At 43.2% G+C, this 16,051-nt stretch overlaps 1 protein-coding gene across 4 annotated transcripts in view; it reads right to left on the bottom strand.

Annotated features, from left to right (window-relative positions):
* Positions 1–16,051, bottom strand: part of LOC115138262 (CAP-Gly domain-containing linker protein 4-like) — a 92,159-nt gene that overhangs the window by 20,691 nt on the left and 55,417 nt on the right. For all 4 annotated transcript variants that reach the window (XM_029674937.2, XM_065025611.1, XM_065025610.1 and 1 more), the window contains one exon: positions 7,662–7,785. In XM_029674937.2, coding sequence (XP_029530797.2) covers positions 7,662–7,785 — 124 coding nt within the window. The remainder of the gene's footprint in view (positions 1–7,661; positions 7,786–16,051) is intronic.

Raw genomic sequence — 16,051 nt, 5'->3', positions numbered from 1 at the left:
GGTGGTTATTGTCCATGATGATCTACCTGGCCTTCCTGTGACATCGGGGGTTGTAGGTGTCATCCTGGCATCCTTTCACTCCCTCCTCTCTACATTTTCCTCTTCTGTCTCTGCTGCTAAAGCAACTTTCTACCACTCTAAAGTCCAAGCATCTGCCTCTAACCCTAGGAAGCTCTTTGCAACCTTCTCCTCCCTCCTGAATCCTCCCCCCTCCTCCCTCTCTGCAGATGACTTCGTCAACCATTTTGAAAAGAAGGTCGACGACATCCGATCCTCGTTTGCTAAGTCAAACGACACCGCTGGTTCTGCTCACACTGCCCTACCCTGTGCTCTGACCTCTTTCTCCCTCTCTCTCCAGATGAAATCTCGCGTCTTGACGGCCGGCCGCCCAACAACCTGCCCGCTTGACCCTATTCCCTCCTCTCTTCTCCAGACCATTTCCGGAGACCTTCTCCCTTACCTCACCTCGCTCATCAACTCATCCCTGACCGCTGGCTACGTCCCTTCTGTCTTCAAGAGACCGAGAGTTGCACCCCTTCTGAAAAAACCTACACTCGATCCCTCCGATGTCAACAACTACAGACCAGTATCCCTTCTTTCTTTTCTCTCCAAAACTCTTGAACGTGCCGTCCTTGGCCAGCTCTCCCGCTATCTCTCTCAGAATGACCTTCTTGATCCAAATCAGTCAGGTTTCAAGACTAGTCATTCAACTGAGACTGCTCTTCTCTGTATCACGGAGGCCCTCCGCACTGCTAAAGCTAACTCTCTCTCCTCTGCTCTCATCCTTCTAGACCTATCGGCTGCCTTCGATACTGTGAACCATCAGATCCTCCTCTCCACCCTCTCCGAGTTGGGCATCTCCGGCGCGGCCCACGCTTGGATTGCGTCCTACCTGACAGGTCGCTCCTACCAGGTGGCGTGGCGAGAATCTGTCTCCTCACCACGCGCTCTCACCACTGGCGTCCCCAGGGCTCTGTTCTAGGCCCTCTCCTATTCTCGCTATACACCAAGTCACTTGGCTCTGTCATAACCTCACATGGTCTCTCCTATCATTGCTATGCAGACGACACACAATTAATCTTCTCCTTTCCCCCTTCTGATGACCAGGTGGCGAATCGCATCTCTGCATGTCTGGCAGACATATCAGTGTGGATGACGGATCACCACCTCAAGCTGAACCTCGGCAAGACGGAGCTGCTCTTCCTCCCGGGAAGGACTGCCCGTTCCATGATCTCGCCATCACGGTTGACAACTCCATTGTGTCCTCCTCCCAGAGCGCTAAGAACCTTGGCGTGATCCTGGACAACACCCTGTCGTTCTCAACTAACATCAAGGCGGTGGCCCGTTCTTGTAGGTTCATGCTCTACAACATCCGCAGAGTACGACCCTGCCTCACACAGGAAGCAGCGCAGGTCCTAATCCAGGCACTTGTCATCTCCCGTCTGGATTACTGCAACTCGCTGTTGGCTGGGCTCCTGCCTGTGCCATTAAACCCCTACAACTCATCCAGAACGCCGCAGCCCGTCTGGTGTTCAACCTTCCCAAGTTCTCTCACGTCACCCCGCTCCTCCGCTCTCTCCACTGGCTTCCAGTTGAAGCTCGCATCCGCTACAAGACCATGGTGCTTGCCTACGGAGCTGTGAGGGGAACGGCACCTCAGTACCTCCAGGCTCTGATCAGGCCCTACACCCAAACAAGGGCACTGCGTTCATCCACCTCTGGCCTGCTCGCCTCCCTACCACTGAGGAAGTACAGTTTCCGCGCAGCCCAGTCAAAACTGTTCGCTGCTCTGGCCCCCCAATGGTGGAACAAACTCCCTCACGACGCCAGGACAGTGGAGTCAATCACCACCTTCCGGAGACACCTGAAACCCCACCTCTTTCAGGAATACCTAGGATAGGATAAAGTAATCCTTCTCACCCCCCTTAAAAGATTTAGATGCACTATTGTAAAGTGGCTGTTCCACTGGATGTCTTAAGGTGAACGCACCAATTTGTAAGTCGCTCTGGATAAGAGCGTCTGCTAAATGACTTAAATGTTAAATGTTAAAATGTAAAAATGTTAAATGTGTCCTGGAGGGCAGGTAGTTTGCCCCGGTGATGCATTGGTGCATTACCCACTTAGCATATTATTATGATGAATCATCAATTCCTAATTATTGATTGGTTTGTTAATTGTTTTAGTGTTATGTCTCCTGTGTGTGTGTGTGTTTGTGTGGGGATGCATTCACAGACACAGCGATCAGCTTGTTCGGGGTGAACTGGGAGCACAGTGCTGTAGCCGGTGGGACACAGGAGACGGCAACAGAGAGGGCTTCTTCCTGAGCTCTATACTACGAATAATGTTTGACGAGTTAGCGAGGTAACTTTGAGTTCAACCTGGAATAACCAGTACCGTGAAAGTGGCCAGGTTAATTTCTATGGCAATGAAGCCTTCAGAACTAACCTGCTCCGGGGCAGGCTAACTCAGGGTTAACTCCATTTATCCTGAATTATTCGTCTGAGCCACGAGTTGAGGACCAACGAAATCAGATACCCTACGTCTCGCAAATATTGTCATCATCCCCTTCATTTGAGGAAGACGACTGATTAAATATTTTATTAAATAGGTTTTGTATGTAAAATCATCACATTACACATTTAGTAAGGACAGCATTTGCTTTCCAAATGGTACATTTCTCGCAGGATTGTATTTTGAAATTTGCGATAGGCAAACAAACTAACCAAGCATAGAGATATAATTCATAGATGGTAATTCCCATTCAAGTCAAGACTGGCAGCTATTGCTAGGGTACCCATGAGTTTAACAGTCAATTTGCCAGGGTTAGAGGTTCCAAAACCCTTCTATGGATTAATAGTGTCTTCAGAAATTATTAATTTACTTCTACATTTTGTTGTGTTACAGCCAGAATTAAAAATGGATTAAATATATGTTTTTTCCTCACCCATCTACACACTACACCCCATAATGACAAAGTGAAATCATGTTTTTAGAAATGTAAGCAAATGTATGAAAATGAAATACATAAATATCTCATTTACATAAGTATTCACACCCCTGAGTCAATACTTTGTAGACACACCTTTGGCAGCGATCACAGCGGTGTGTCTTTCTAGGTAAGTCTGTAAGAGCTTTTTACATCTGGATTGTGCAACATTTGCCCATTATTCCTTTCACAATTCTTCAAGCTCTGTCAAATTGGTTATTGATCATTGCTAGACAACAATTTTCAGGTCTTGCCATAGATTTTCAAGTAGATTTATGTCAAAACTGTAACAAAACTGTAATTCATTGTCTTCTTGGTAAGCAACTCCAGTGTAGATTTGGCCTTGTGTTTTAGGTTATTGTTCAGCTGAAAGGTAAATTCATCTCCCAGGAAAGCACAATGAACAAGGTTTTACTCTATGACTTGGCCTGTGCTTAGCTCCATTCTGTTTCTTTTTTATCCTGGAAAAACTCCCTTGTCCTTAATGATTACAAGCGTACCCATCACATGAGGCAGCCACCACTGTGCCTCAAACATAACACTTTGTATTCAGGACAAAAAGTTAATTGCTTTGCCACATTTATGCCAGCATTACTTTAGTTCCTTGTTGCAAACAGGATGCTTGGAATATTGTTTTTCTTCTTTTCACTCCGTCAATTAGGTTAGTATTGTGGAGTAACTGCAATGTTGTTGATCCACCCTCATTGTTCTCCTATCACAGCCATTAAACTCAACTGGATGGTTCCGACCTTGAATATGTGGACATCTATAAGTACCTAGGTGTCTGGCTAGACTGTAAACTCTCCTTCCAGACTCATATCAAACATCTCCAATCGAAAATCAAATCTAGAGTCTGCTTTCTATTCCGCAACAAAGCCTCCTTCACTCACGCCGCCAAACTTACCCTAGTAATACTGACTATCCTTCCGATCCTCGACTTCGGCGATGTCATCTACAAAATTGCTTCCAACACTCTACTCAGCAAACTGGATGGAGTTTATCACAGTGCCATCCGTTTTGTCACTAAAAGCACCTTATACCACCCACCACTGCGACCTGTATGCTCTAGTGGGCTGGCCCTCGCTACATATTCGTTGCCAGACCCACTGGCTCCAGGTCATCTACAAGTCCATGCTAGGTAAAGCTCCGCCTTATCTCAGTTCACTGGTCACGATGGCAACACCCACCCGTAGCACGCGCTCCAGCAGGTGTATCTCACTGATCATCCCTAAAGCCAACACCTAATTTGGCCGCCTTTCGTTCCAGTTCTCTGCTGCCTGTGACTGGAACGAATTGCAAAAATCGCTGAAGTTGGAGACTTTTATCTCCCTCACCAACTTCAAACATCTGCTATCTGAGCAGCTAACCGATCGCTGCAGCTGTACATAGTCTATCGGTAAATAGCCCACCCATTTTTACCTACCTCATCCCCATACTGTTTTTATTTATTCACTTTTCTGCTCTTTTGCACACCAATATCTCTACCTGTACATGACCATCTGATCATTTATCACTCCAGTGTTAATCTGCAAAATTTTAATTATTCGCCTACCTCATGCCTTTTGCACACAATGTATATAGACTCTCTTTTTTTTCCCTACTGTGTTATTGACTTGTTAATTGTTTACTCCATGTGTAACTCTGTATTGTCTGTTCACACTGCTATGCTTTATCTAGGCCAGGTCGCAGTTGCAAATGAGAACTTGTTCTCAACTAGCCTACCTGGTTAAATAAAGGTTAAATAAAAAAAATAAAAAAATGCGAGATATGTAAACATTCCTAAAGTGGATTTATTAAAGTGACTAGTGTTCCATTTCTTAAAGTGGCCAATGATATCAAGTCTGTAGGTAGGCAGCCGCCTCTCTGTGCTCGTGGTGGCTGTTTAACAATCTGATGGCCTTGAGATTGAAAAACATCTTCTATCTCTCGGGTCCCAGCTTTGACGCACCTGTACGGACCTCGCCTTCTGGATGGAAGCGGGGTGAACAGGCAGTGGCTCGGGTGGTTGTCATTTTTTGCCTTCCTGTGAACTCGGGTGTTGTAGGTATACTGAAGGGCAGGTAGTTTTCCCCCGGTGATGCGATGTGCAGACTGCACCAGCCCTGCAGTTGTGAGCGGTGCAGTTGCCGTACCAGGCGGTGATACAGCCAGACAGGATGCTCTCGATTGTGCACCTGTAAAAGTTAGTGAGTGTTTTCGGTGACAAGCCACATTTTTTCAGCCTCCTGAGGTTGAAGAGGCGCTGTTGCACCTTCATCACCACACTGTCTGTGTGCGTAGACCATTTCATTTTGTCAGTGATATGTACCCCGAGAAACTTAAAACTTTCCACCTTCTCCACTGCTGTCTTGTCGGTGTGGATAGGGGGGTGCTCCCTCAGCTGTTTCCTGAAGTCCCTTGATCATCTCTTTAGTTTTGCTGATATTGAGTGAAAGGTTATTTTCCTGAGTGACAGGTTATTTTCCTGACGGAGGGCCTTCACCTCCTCCCTGTAGGCTGTCTCGTCGTTGTTGGTAATTAAGCCTACCACTGCTGTGTCGTCTGATGATTGAGTTGGAGGCGTGCATGGCCACACAGTCATGAGTTTACAGGGAGTACAGGATGGGGCTGAGAACGCACCCTTGTGGGGCCTCAGTGTTGAGGATCAGCGGAGTGGAGATGTTGTTTCCTACCTTCACCACCTGGGGGTGGCCCGTCAAAGAGTCCAGGATCCAGTTGCACAGGGAGGGGTCAAGACCCAGGGACTTGAGCTTAATGATGAGTTTGGAGGGTACTATGGTGTTGAATGCTGAGCTGTAGTCAATGAACAGCATTCTTACATAGGTATTCCTCTTGTCCATATCGGATAGGGCAGTGTGCATTGTGATGGCGATTGCACCGTCTGTGGACCTATTGGGGCTGTAATCAAATTGAAGTGGGTCTAGGGTGACAGGTAGGGTGAAGGTGATATGGTGGGGACAGCAGTCTGGGATAAGGAGAGAATATGTCCGTAAACATACCAGCCAGCTGGTCTGCGCATGCTCTGAGGACGCGGCTAGGGATGCCGTCTGGGCCGGCAGCCTTGTGAGGGTTAACACGTTTAAATGTTTTACTCACCCCGACCACGGAGAAGGAGAGCCCACAGTCCGTGGTAGCGGTTCGTGTCTGTGGCACTGTATTGTCTTCAAAGCGGGCGAAGAAGGTGTTTAGCTTGTCTGGAAGCAAGACGTCGATGTCCGCGACAGGGCTGGTTTTCTTTTTGTAATCCGTGATTGGCCGTAGACCCTGCCACGTACGTCTCGTGTCTGAGCCGTTGAATTGCGACTCCACTTTGTCTCTATACTGACACTTTGCTTGTTTGATTGCCTAACAGAGGAAATAACTACAGTGTTTGTATTCTGCCATATTCCCAGTCACCTTGCCATGATTAAATGTGGTGGTACGTGCTTTCAGTTTTGCGCTGATTTCGTTTGATTTTCCCATGATGTCAAGCAAAGAGGCACCGAGTTTGAAGGTAGGCATTGAAATACATCCACATGTACACATCTGACCCACTGGAATTGTGATACAGTGAATTATAAGTGAAATAATCTGTCTGTAAACAATTGTTGGAAAAATGTATTGTGTCATGCACAAAGTAGATGTGCTAATCGACTTGCCAAAACTATAGTTTGTTAAAAGGAATTTGTGGAGTGGTTGAAAAATGTGTTTTAATGACTCCAACATAAGTGTATGTAAACTTACGACTTCAACTGTACATAGAATTGAAATCACTGGTCACTTTAATAATTGGAACACTTGGAACAATTGGAACACACACTAATGTTTACATATTTTGCACTACTCATCTCATACATATATACTGTATTAAATGACTTAAATGTAAATGTATTCTATTCTACTGCATTTTAGTCTATGCCGAATGGCATTGACAAATGGCATTGTCGAGGCCTGGCTTGTTAGTGCCATCCAAATATTGATGAGTGTAATGAATAGCGCTGTGATGGTCATGGAAGTTTGGATGATGGTTATTGGCCTGCCAAATTACTGATGTCACCGTGATAACCGCTCAAATTGAAAAAAAGAAAGAAAAACAGGTTCTCCTCTCCTCCACTCTCACGTGCATGTGCTGCCATAGAATGAATAGAATTTGGCATCCCCATTGAAGTCAATGATGTCATAATGGGTAAACTCACCATTGTGAGCGTACCCATAGGAGCAAAGCAGGAAGTAGAGCAGTAAGTGTACCCATTAATATGCACTGAAATTATGTTAATTAATTCCTAAGAAATAATTTGAAAGAACATTCTACATTACCATGGAAATGATTGCAATACAATAACAGACAGCCATTCTGAGTGTACTCAGTTTACCAGTCAAATTTCCAGGGTTAGAGGTTCCAAGCCCGTTCTATTCATTCTATTTCTAGTTTCATCACGTTGCCCTGAGTGAGCTGTTCATTCCACATATGGCGGTTATTTTATTTTCATCACAGTCTTCATCCATAACCGTCAGTTACACGGTTATACGGTAATTGTGCCAGTGACATTCACCAGATGCAACTTTGGTTCGGTTAATTTTTTTTTCTTAAACCCATTTCTAAATGTGAGAAATAATTAAAGACAATCCTTCCAGATTTTTTTTGTTTGTTGTTTACAAATAGAAAATGGAGTAGCCAGGAGGGGTATGTACTTACCTCTGTACACGCGATGGAGGGGCAAAGACACCATGTTTGGGAGGACAGCTGAAGTAGTTCACCCCGCCGACCGAGCCATCGTTCTTCCCGCTGGGCTTGTCCAGCTCGATCCCCAGCCAGAACCCTGAGGGATGGACAGATAGAAAAAGAGGCGGCCAGACAGTCAAAGTCAAACCAAGATTAGAGCAGTTTCTCAAGGCCAGCTTCTCGAGGCCATCAAGCAGCTTCTCGAGGCCATCCATTTTATTATTTTGCTTGGCAAGTCAGTTAAGAACAAATTCTTATTTACAATGTCGGCCTACCGGGGAACAGTGGGTTAACTGCCTTGTTCAGGGGCTGAACGACAGATTTTTACCTTGTCAGCTCGGAGATTCGATCCAGCAACCTTTCGGTTACTGGCCCAACAGTATAACCACTAGGCTACTGCTGCCCCTTCAATATTTGCATTCAATACTTGACTGCAAATATCACAATGCAAAACAAGGGTAAGTGCATTCATGTAGAAGAAACTCTTGCACGCTGTGTCTACAATAACCAATGTAGTCACATTTTTAAACAACTGTCTTCTACAAGATTCAGCAGCTTGATGCATTCCAAAGGATGACGTTAAGGACCAATGGGGGGTTGGGGAGAGTAGCGCGATTTCCCTGGTTTACAATTGCTCTTCTAATCATATCTTCCCTATAAACAATGGCTTAACTTACTTCTGATTTTACCCCAATAAAAAGTTTAGAAACGTTTGGTATGGTGTGGCTATTATTAAACTTTAGCAGCCCTATGATATGAAGGCAGTTTGCCCCTGAGTACCAACTGACTCCGACAGCTGAACTTGAGCTGAGGAAGACGGTTTCCGGCCTACCAGAGTAACTACTACAATGCCTTATACAAATAATTCAGATTGAAAATGAACGAATGACCTTCCTTTGTCTATATCTGTATTACAGACGCAGTAGCCATCGGTGTCGTAGCAAGCCACCAGCATATCTCTATCCCTCTGGGGTTAGGCCTAAGCTTATCTTCTATTCATCTTCTATGAGAGAGTACCAGTTAAGAGTTAGGACACACCTACCCATTCCAGGGCTTTCCTTTATTTGTATTCTTTTTTACATTGTAGAATAATAGTGAAGACATCAGAACTATGAAATAACAAATGGAATCATGAAGTAACCAAAAACATGTGTCATGCAAACCAAAATACACTACCGTTCAAAAGTTTGGAGTCACTTAGAAATGTCCTTGTTTTTGAAAGAAAAGCAAAACATTATTCCATTAAAATAACATAAAATTGATCAGAAATACAGTGAAGACATTGTTAATGTTGTAAACGACTATTGTAGCTGGAAACGGTTTATTTTTAATGGAATATCTACATAGGCGTACAGCAACACCACTTCTGTGTTCCAATGGAATGTTGTGTTAGCTAATGCAAGTTTATAATTTTAAAAGGATAATTCATCATTAGAAAACTCTTTAGCAATTATGTTAGCACAGCTGAAAACTGTTGTTCTGATTAAAGAAGCAATAAAACTGTCCTTCTTTAGACTAGTTGAGTATCTGGCACATCAGCATTTGTGGGTTTGATTACAGGCTCAAAATAGCCAGAAACAAATAACTTTCTTCTGAAACTCATCAGTCTATAATTCTTCTGAGAAATTAAGGCTATTCCATGTGAGAAATTGCAAAGAAAAGCATTCCAGGTGAAGCTGGTTGAAAGAATGCCAAGTGTGTGCAAAGCTGTCATCAAGGCAAAGGGTGGCTACTTTAAAGAATGTAAAATGTTGTTTAACACGTTTATGTTTACTACATGATTCCATATGTGTTATTTCATAGTTTATGTCTTCACTATTATTCTACAATGTAGAAAAACCCTTGAATGAGTAGGTGTGTGCAAACTTTTGACTGCTACTGTTGACAGTTGTGTGCCTTTCCAAATCATGTCCAATCAATTGAATTTACCAGAGGTGGACTCCAATCAAGATGTAGAAACATATTAAGGATGATCAGTGGAAACAAAATGCACCTGAGCTCAATTTCAAGTCTCATAGCAAAGGGTCTGAATACTTATGTGAAAAATGAATTTTTTTTTAAATATAAATTTGCGAAAATGTTTTTGCTTCATCATCATGGGGTATTGTGTGTAGATTGATATGGACTTTTTTTTCAAATCCATTTTAGAATAAGGCTGTAACCTAACAAAATGTTGAAAAAGTCAAGGGGTCTGAATACTTTGAATGCACAGTATATACAGTAGCAGTCAAATGTTTGGACACACCTACTCATTCCAGGGTTTTCCCTTAGTTTTACTATTTTCTACATTGTATAATAATAGAAGACTTCAAAACTATGAAAGAAAGAGTGGCAAAGAGGGACTTTGGAATTAATTGCAATTCTTCTGATCACTCTTCATAACATTCTGGAGTATATGCAAATTACCATCACACAAACTGAGGTAGACTTTGTGAAAATTAATATTTGTGACATTCTCAAAACTTTTGGCCACGACTGAATGTTGTGTAGTAAGATTTTATGTAACTCACCTTAATAACTTGGTGTATTTACCCCTCTTAATTTCGCCTACAGTTCTGACTTGGTGGTGCACATGCAGCCTATAACCTGTTATAGAGAAATGTAATCATCGAATAATGCAAGAGCTTTCATTGTCTGCTTATATGGCCCCTTTATTTATCCTACGGTTCTGACTTGGTGTACAGGGAGAACACAGTAAGAACGGCCCATTATCTGAATTCTGTGCCTGCTCATTTCAAAAGTGCTGAACAAGTAGTTATATTGATTACTCGCGCATTAATATTTTAATCGAAATTACTGCTTGCCTCATACACTCATCGTTCCCTTATGCCAAAGTTTGTACATTCCAATTGTTATATTGCTTATTTAGGTCTCACTCATTAGTACAGTATCTTATTAATCATTTTAGACAATGTTGGAATGATTTCATTGGTTTGCTTCCTTTATATTTAGCTCATGTGCTTTTCTTCACGAGGAGGAGAAACTAATTAACGTTGTTGGGTCTTTAAACCATGTTTGCCAGTGACAGTCTCTTCTCAATCAAATAGTTTTCTCAACAACGCACTATCATGGTACAAACATACCAAGACAGTGGTGAAGAGGGCACAACAAAACCTTTTCCCCCTCAGGAGACAGAAAAGATTTGGCATGGGTCCTCAGATCCTCAAAAGGTTCTACAGCTGCACCAGAGAGCATCCTGACTGGTTGCATTACCGCCTGGTATGGCAACTGCTCGGCATCTGACCGTAAGGCGCTACAGAGGGTAGTGTGAACGGCCCAGTACATCACTGGGGCCAAGCTTCATACCATCCAGAACCTATATAATAGCGGTGTCAAAGGAAAGTCCATAAAATTGTCAGAGACTCAAGTCACCCAAGTTATAGAGTGTTTTCTCTGCCACCGCACGGCAAGCAGTACCAGAGCGCCAAGTCTAGGACCAAAAGGCTCCTCAAGAGCTTCTACCCCCAATCCATAAGACTACTAAACAATTCATAAAAATCGCCACCAGACAATTTACATTGCCCTCCCCCCTTTTGTACACTGCTGATACTCGCTGTTGGGTTGTTATCTATGCATAGTCACTTTGCCCACACCTACATGTACAGATGACCTCAACTAGCCTGTACCCTCGCACACTGACTCGGTACCGGTGCCTCCTGTATATAGCCTCATTATTGTGTTACTTTTCATTATTACATTTTATTTTAGTCTACTTGGTAAATATTTTCTTCTTGAACTGCACTGTTGGTTAAGGGCTTGTAAGTAAGCATTTCACGGTAAAGTATACACTTGTTGTATTCGGCGCATGTGACAGTTGGATTTTGATTTGACTTAATAGACCCATGTAATTCAAGTTGATATTGCAAGGATTGTTTTGTTTGTGCGTCGGTATATTGCATAAAAAAGTGGATGCTCGTGATTGTATTTTCCTTTCTTTTAAGACCAAATAGGCATTATGAAATAATACATGTTGTGCAGTGGATTTAATGGCAAAAAAATATTTGAAAATATTGGTTGAGTTTGCCCCACCAAGATTAACATGTCAAAATTGCCATTGTTAACGACATTTGGAGATTGTCAAGCCAAGCATCCGATACTGGGTAAGCCTACAAGGTTGGGAGGGATGTACAGTTGAGGTCGGAAGTTTACATACACCTTATCCAAAAACAGTTTTTCACAATTCCTGACATTTAATCAGAGTAGATATTCCCAGTCTTAGGTCAGTTAAGATCACAACTTTATTTAAAAAATGTGAAATGTCAGAATGATAGTAGAGAGAATGATTTATTTCAGCTTTTGTTTCTTTCATCACATTCCCAGTGGGTCAGAAGTTTACATACACTCTATTAGTATTTGGTAGCATTGCCTTTAAATAGTTTTACTTGGGTCAAACATTTCAGGTAGCCTTCCACAAGCTTCCCACAATAAGTTGGGTGAATTTTGGCCCATTCCTCCTGACAGAGCTGGTGTAACTGTGTCAGGTTGTAGGACACCTTGCTCGCACGCACTTTTTCAGTTCTGCCCACAAATGTTCTATAGGATTGAGGTCAGGGCTTTGTGATGGCCACTCCAACTCATTGACTTAGTTGTCCTTAAGCCTCTTTTCCACAACTTTGGAAGTATGCTTGGGGTCATTGTCCATTTGGAAGACCCATTTGCGACCAAGCTTTAACTTCCTGACTGATGTCTTGAGATGTTAATTTTCATTCCTCATGATGGCATCTGTTTTGTGAAGTGCAACAGTCCCTCCAGCAGCAAAGCACCCCCACAACATGATGCTGCCACCCCCGTGCTTCACGGTTGGGGTGGTGTTCTTCGGCTTGCAAGCCTCCCCTTTTTCCTCCACAACATAACGATGGCCATTATGGCCAAACCGTTCTATTTTTGTTTCATCAGACCAGAGAACAAAAAAGTACGATCTTCAAAAAGTACGATCTTTGTCCCCATGTGCAGTTATAAACCGTAGTCTGACAATTTTTATGGCGGTTTTGGAGCAGTAGCTTCTTCCTTGCTGAGCGGCCTTTCAGGTTACGTCGATTTAGTACTAGTTTTACAGTGGATATAGATACGCTTGTACCGGTTTCCTCCAGCATCTTCACAAGGTGTAACGACTGTCTTTGGGTGAAAGAGAGGAGGACCAAAATGCAGCGTGATGATAATCCATATTTTAATGGGATACTTTAAACAACGAATAAAACAATAAACCGACAAAATCAACGAAGACGAAACAGTCCCGTAACGTGAACACTAACACATAGGAACACTGGTAACAGGAACAATCGCCCACAAAATACCCAAAGAATATGGCTGCCTAAATATGGTTCCCAATCAGAGGCAATGATAGACAGCTGCCTCTAATTGAGAACCAATCTAGGCAACCATAGACTTACAAAAACACCTAGATAGGTGACACACCCATAAACATACAAAACCCCTAGACAAGCCAAAAACACATGCATCACCCATGTCACACCCTGACCTAACCAAAATAACAAAGAAAACAAAGAATACTAAGGTCAGGGTGTGACACAAGGTCCTTTGCTGTTGTTCTGTGAATTATTTGCACTTTTCGCACCAAAGTACGCTCATGTCTAGGCGACAGAACGGGTCTCCTTCCTAAGCGGTATGACGGCTGTGTGGTCCCATGGTGTTTATACTTAAGTAATATTGTTTGTACAGATGAACGTGGTACCTTCAAGCGTTTGGAAATTGCTCCCAAGGATGATCCAGACTTGTGGAGGTCTACAATTTTTTTCCTGAGGTCTTGGCTGATTTTTTTGAGATTTTCCCATGATGTCAAGCAAAAAGGCACTGCATTTGAAGGTAGGCCTTGAAATACATCCACAGGTACACCTCCAATTGACTGAAATTAGGTCAATTAGCCTATCAGAGGCTTCTAAAGCCATGACATCATTTTCTGGGATTTTCCAAGCTGTTTAAAGGCACAGTCAACTAAGTGTATGTAAGCTTCTGACCCACTGGAATTGTGATACAGTGAATTATAAGTGAAATAATCTGTAAACAATTATTGGAAAAATGACTTGTGTCATGCACAAAGTAGATGTCCTAACCAACTTGCCAAAACTATAGTTTGTTAACATGAAATTTGTGGAGTGGTTGAAAAACGAGTTTTAATGATTCCAACCTAAGTGTATGTAAACTTCTGACTTCAACTGTATATCTCCCTCACTAACGTTAAGCATCAGCTGTCAGAGCAGCTTACCGATCTCTACAACTGTACACAGCCCATCTATAAATAGCCCATCCACCCAACCAACCACATACCTCATTCCATTATTTTTTTTGTTGTTCTGCTCTTCTGCACACCAGTATTCTACTTGCACATCTATCACTCAAGTTAATTTCTAAATTGTAATTACTTCGCCACTATGGCCTTACCTATTGCCTTACCTCCTTACTTCATTTGCACACACTGTCTACAGATTTTTCTATTGTGTTATTGACTGTATGTTTGTTTATCCCATGTGTAACTCTGTTGTTTTTGTCTCACTGCTTTGCTTTATCTTGACCAGGTCGCAGTTGTAAATGAACTGGCATACCTGATTAAATAAAGGTGAAATATATATTATTTTAATGAATTGCCCTTTTAAAGCACCTTGAAAATAGCTGAATGAAGCGAAAACAAAACTGTGTGGCACCGAAGTTGTTCCGAATGACAGACAGACCTGCCCAAAGCAGTCACTTAATAGTACCCAACTAGTTCTGGCTTTCGTGTATCTAAAGGATTGATCCTGCAGAGTAGTGTTCCAATAACATTTCAAGTACGCTTGGATTGCGTCCTACCTGACAGGTCGCTCCTACCAGGTGGCGTGGCGAGAATCTGTCTCCTCACCACGCGCTCTCACCACTGGCGTCCCCCAGGGCTCTGTTCTAGGCCCTCTCCTATTCTCGCTATACACCAAGTCACTTGGCTCTGTCATAACCTCACATGGTCTCTCCTATCATTGCTATGCAGACGACACACAATTAATCTTCTCCTTTCCCCCTTCTGATGACCAGGTGGCGAATCGCATCTCTGCATGTCTGGCAGACATATCAGTGTGGATGACGGATCACCACCTCAAGCTGAACCTCGGCAAGACGGAGCTGCTCTTCCTCCCGGGGAAGGACTGCCCATTCCATGATCTCGCCATCACGGTTGACAACTCCATTGTGTCCTCCTCCCAGAGCGCTAAGAACCTTGGCGTGATCCTGGACAACACCCTGTCGTTCTCAACTAACATCAAGGCGGTGGCCCGTTCTTGTAGGTTCATGCTCTACAACATCCGCAGAGTACGACCCTGCCTCACACAAGAAGCAGCGCAGGTCCTAATCCAGGCACTTGTCATCTCCCGTCTGGATTACTGCAACTCGCTGTTGGCTGGGCTCCCTGCCTGTGCCATTAAACCCTACAACTCATCCAGAACGCCGTAGCCGTCTGGTGTTCAACCTTCCCAAGTTCTCTCACGTCACCCCGCTCCTCCGCTCTCTCCACTGGCTTCCAGTTGAAGCTCGCATCCGCTACAAGACCATGGTGCTTGCCTACGGAGCTGTGAGGGAACGGCACCTCAGTACCTCCAGGCTCTGATCAGGCCCTACACCCAAACAAGGGCACTGCGTTCATCCACCTCTGGCCTGCTTGCCTCCCTACCACTGAGGAAGTACAGTTCCCGCGCAGCCCAGTCAAAACTGTTCGCTGCTCTGGCCCCCCAATGGTGGAACAAACTCCCTCACGACGCCAGGACAGCGGAGTCAATCACCACCTTCCGGAGACACCTGAAACCCCACCTCTTTCAGGAATACCTAGGATAGGATAAAGTAATCCTTCTCACCCTCCCCCCCTTAAAAGATTTAGATGCACTATTGTAAAGTGGCTGTTCCACTGGATGTCTTAAGGTGAACGCACCAATTTGTAAGTCGCTCTGGATAAGAGCGTCTGCTAAATGACTTAAATGTAATGTAAATGTAAAGTAAAGTGATACCAAACATTTTCTCCAGTGGAGAGTTTAACACTAGTACAGAAAACACAATCATAGCTATATGTACGTATATGACATACAGTGGGATCTGAAATTATAGACAAACTCAATAAAGATAAGCAATAATGACTGTATAAAATAAATACTTCAAATACTGAGCTACAGTGCATTTAGAAAGTATTCAGACCCCTTGACTTAAAATGGTTGTCATGTTAAAGTCTTACTCTAAAATGGATTAAATTGTTTTTTTCCTAATCAATCTACACATAATACCCCATAATGACATAGCAAAAACAATTTTTTCACATTTTGCAAATGTACATTAAAAAAAGCTACTGAAATATGCCATTTACATAAGTATTCAGACCCTTTACGCAGTTCTTT

This window comes from Oncorhynchus nerka, linkage group LG12, assembly GCF_034236695.1.
Source record: "Oncorhynchus nerka isolate Pitt River linkage group LG12, Oner_Uvic_2.0, whole genome shotgun sequence".
In the NCBI taxonomy this organism is placed as follows: Eukaryota; Metazoa; Chordata; class Actinopteri; order Salmoniformes; family Salmonidae; genus Oncorhynchus; species Oncorhynchus nerka.
This window is presented reverse-complemented; position numbering and strand designations above follow the sequence as displayed.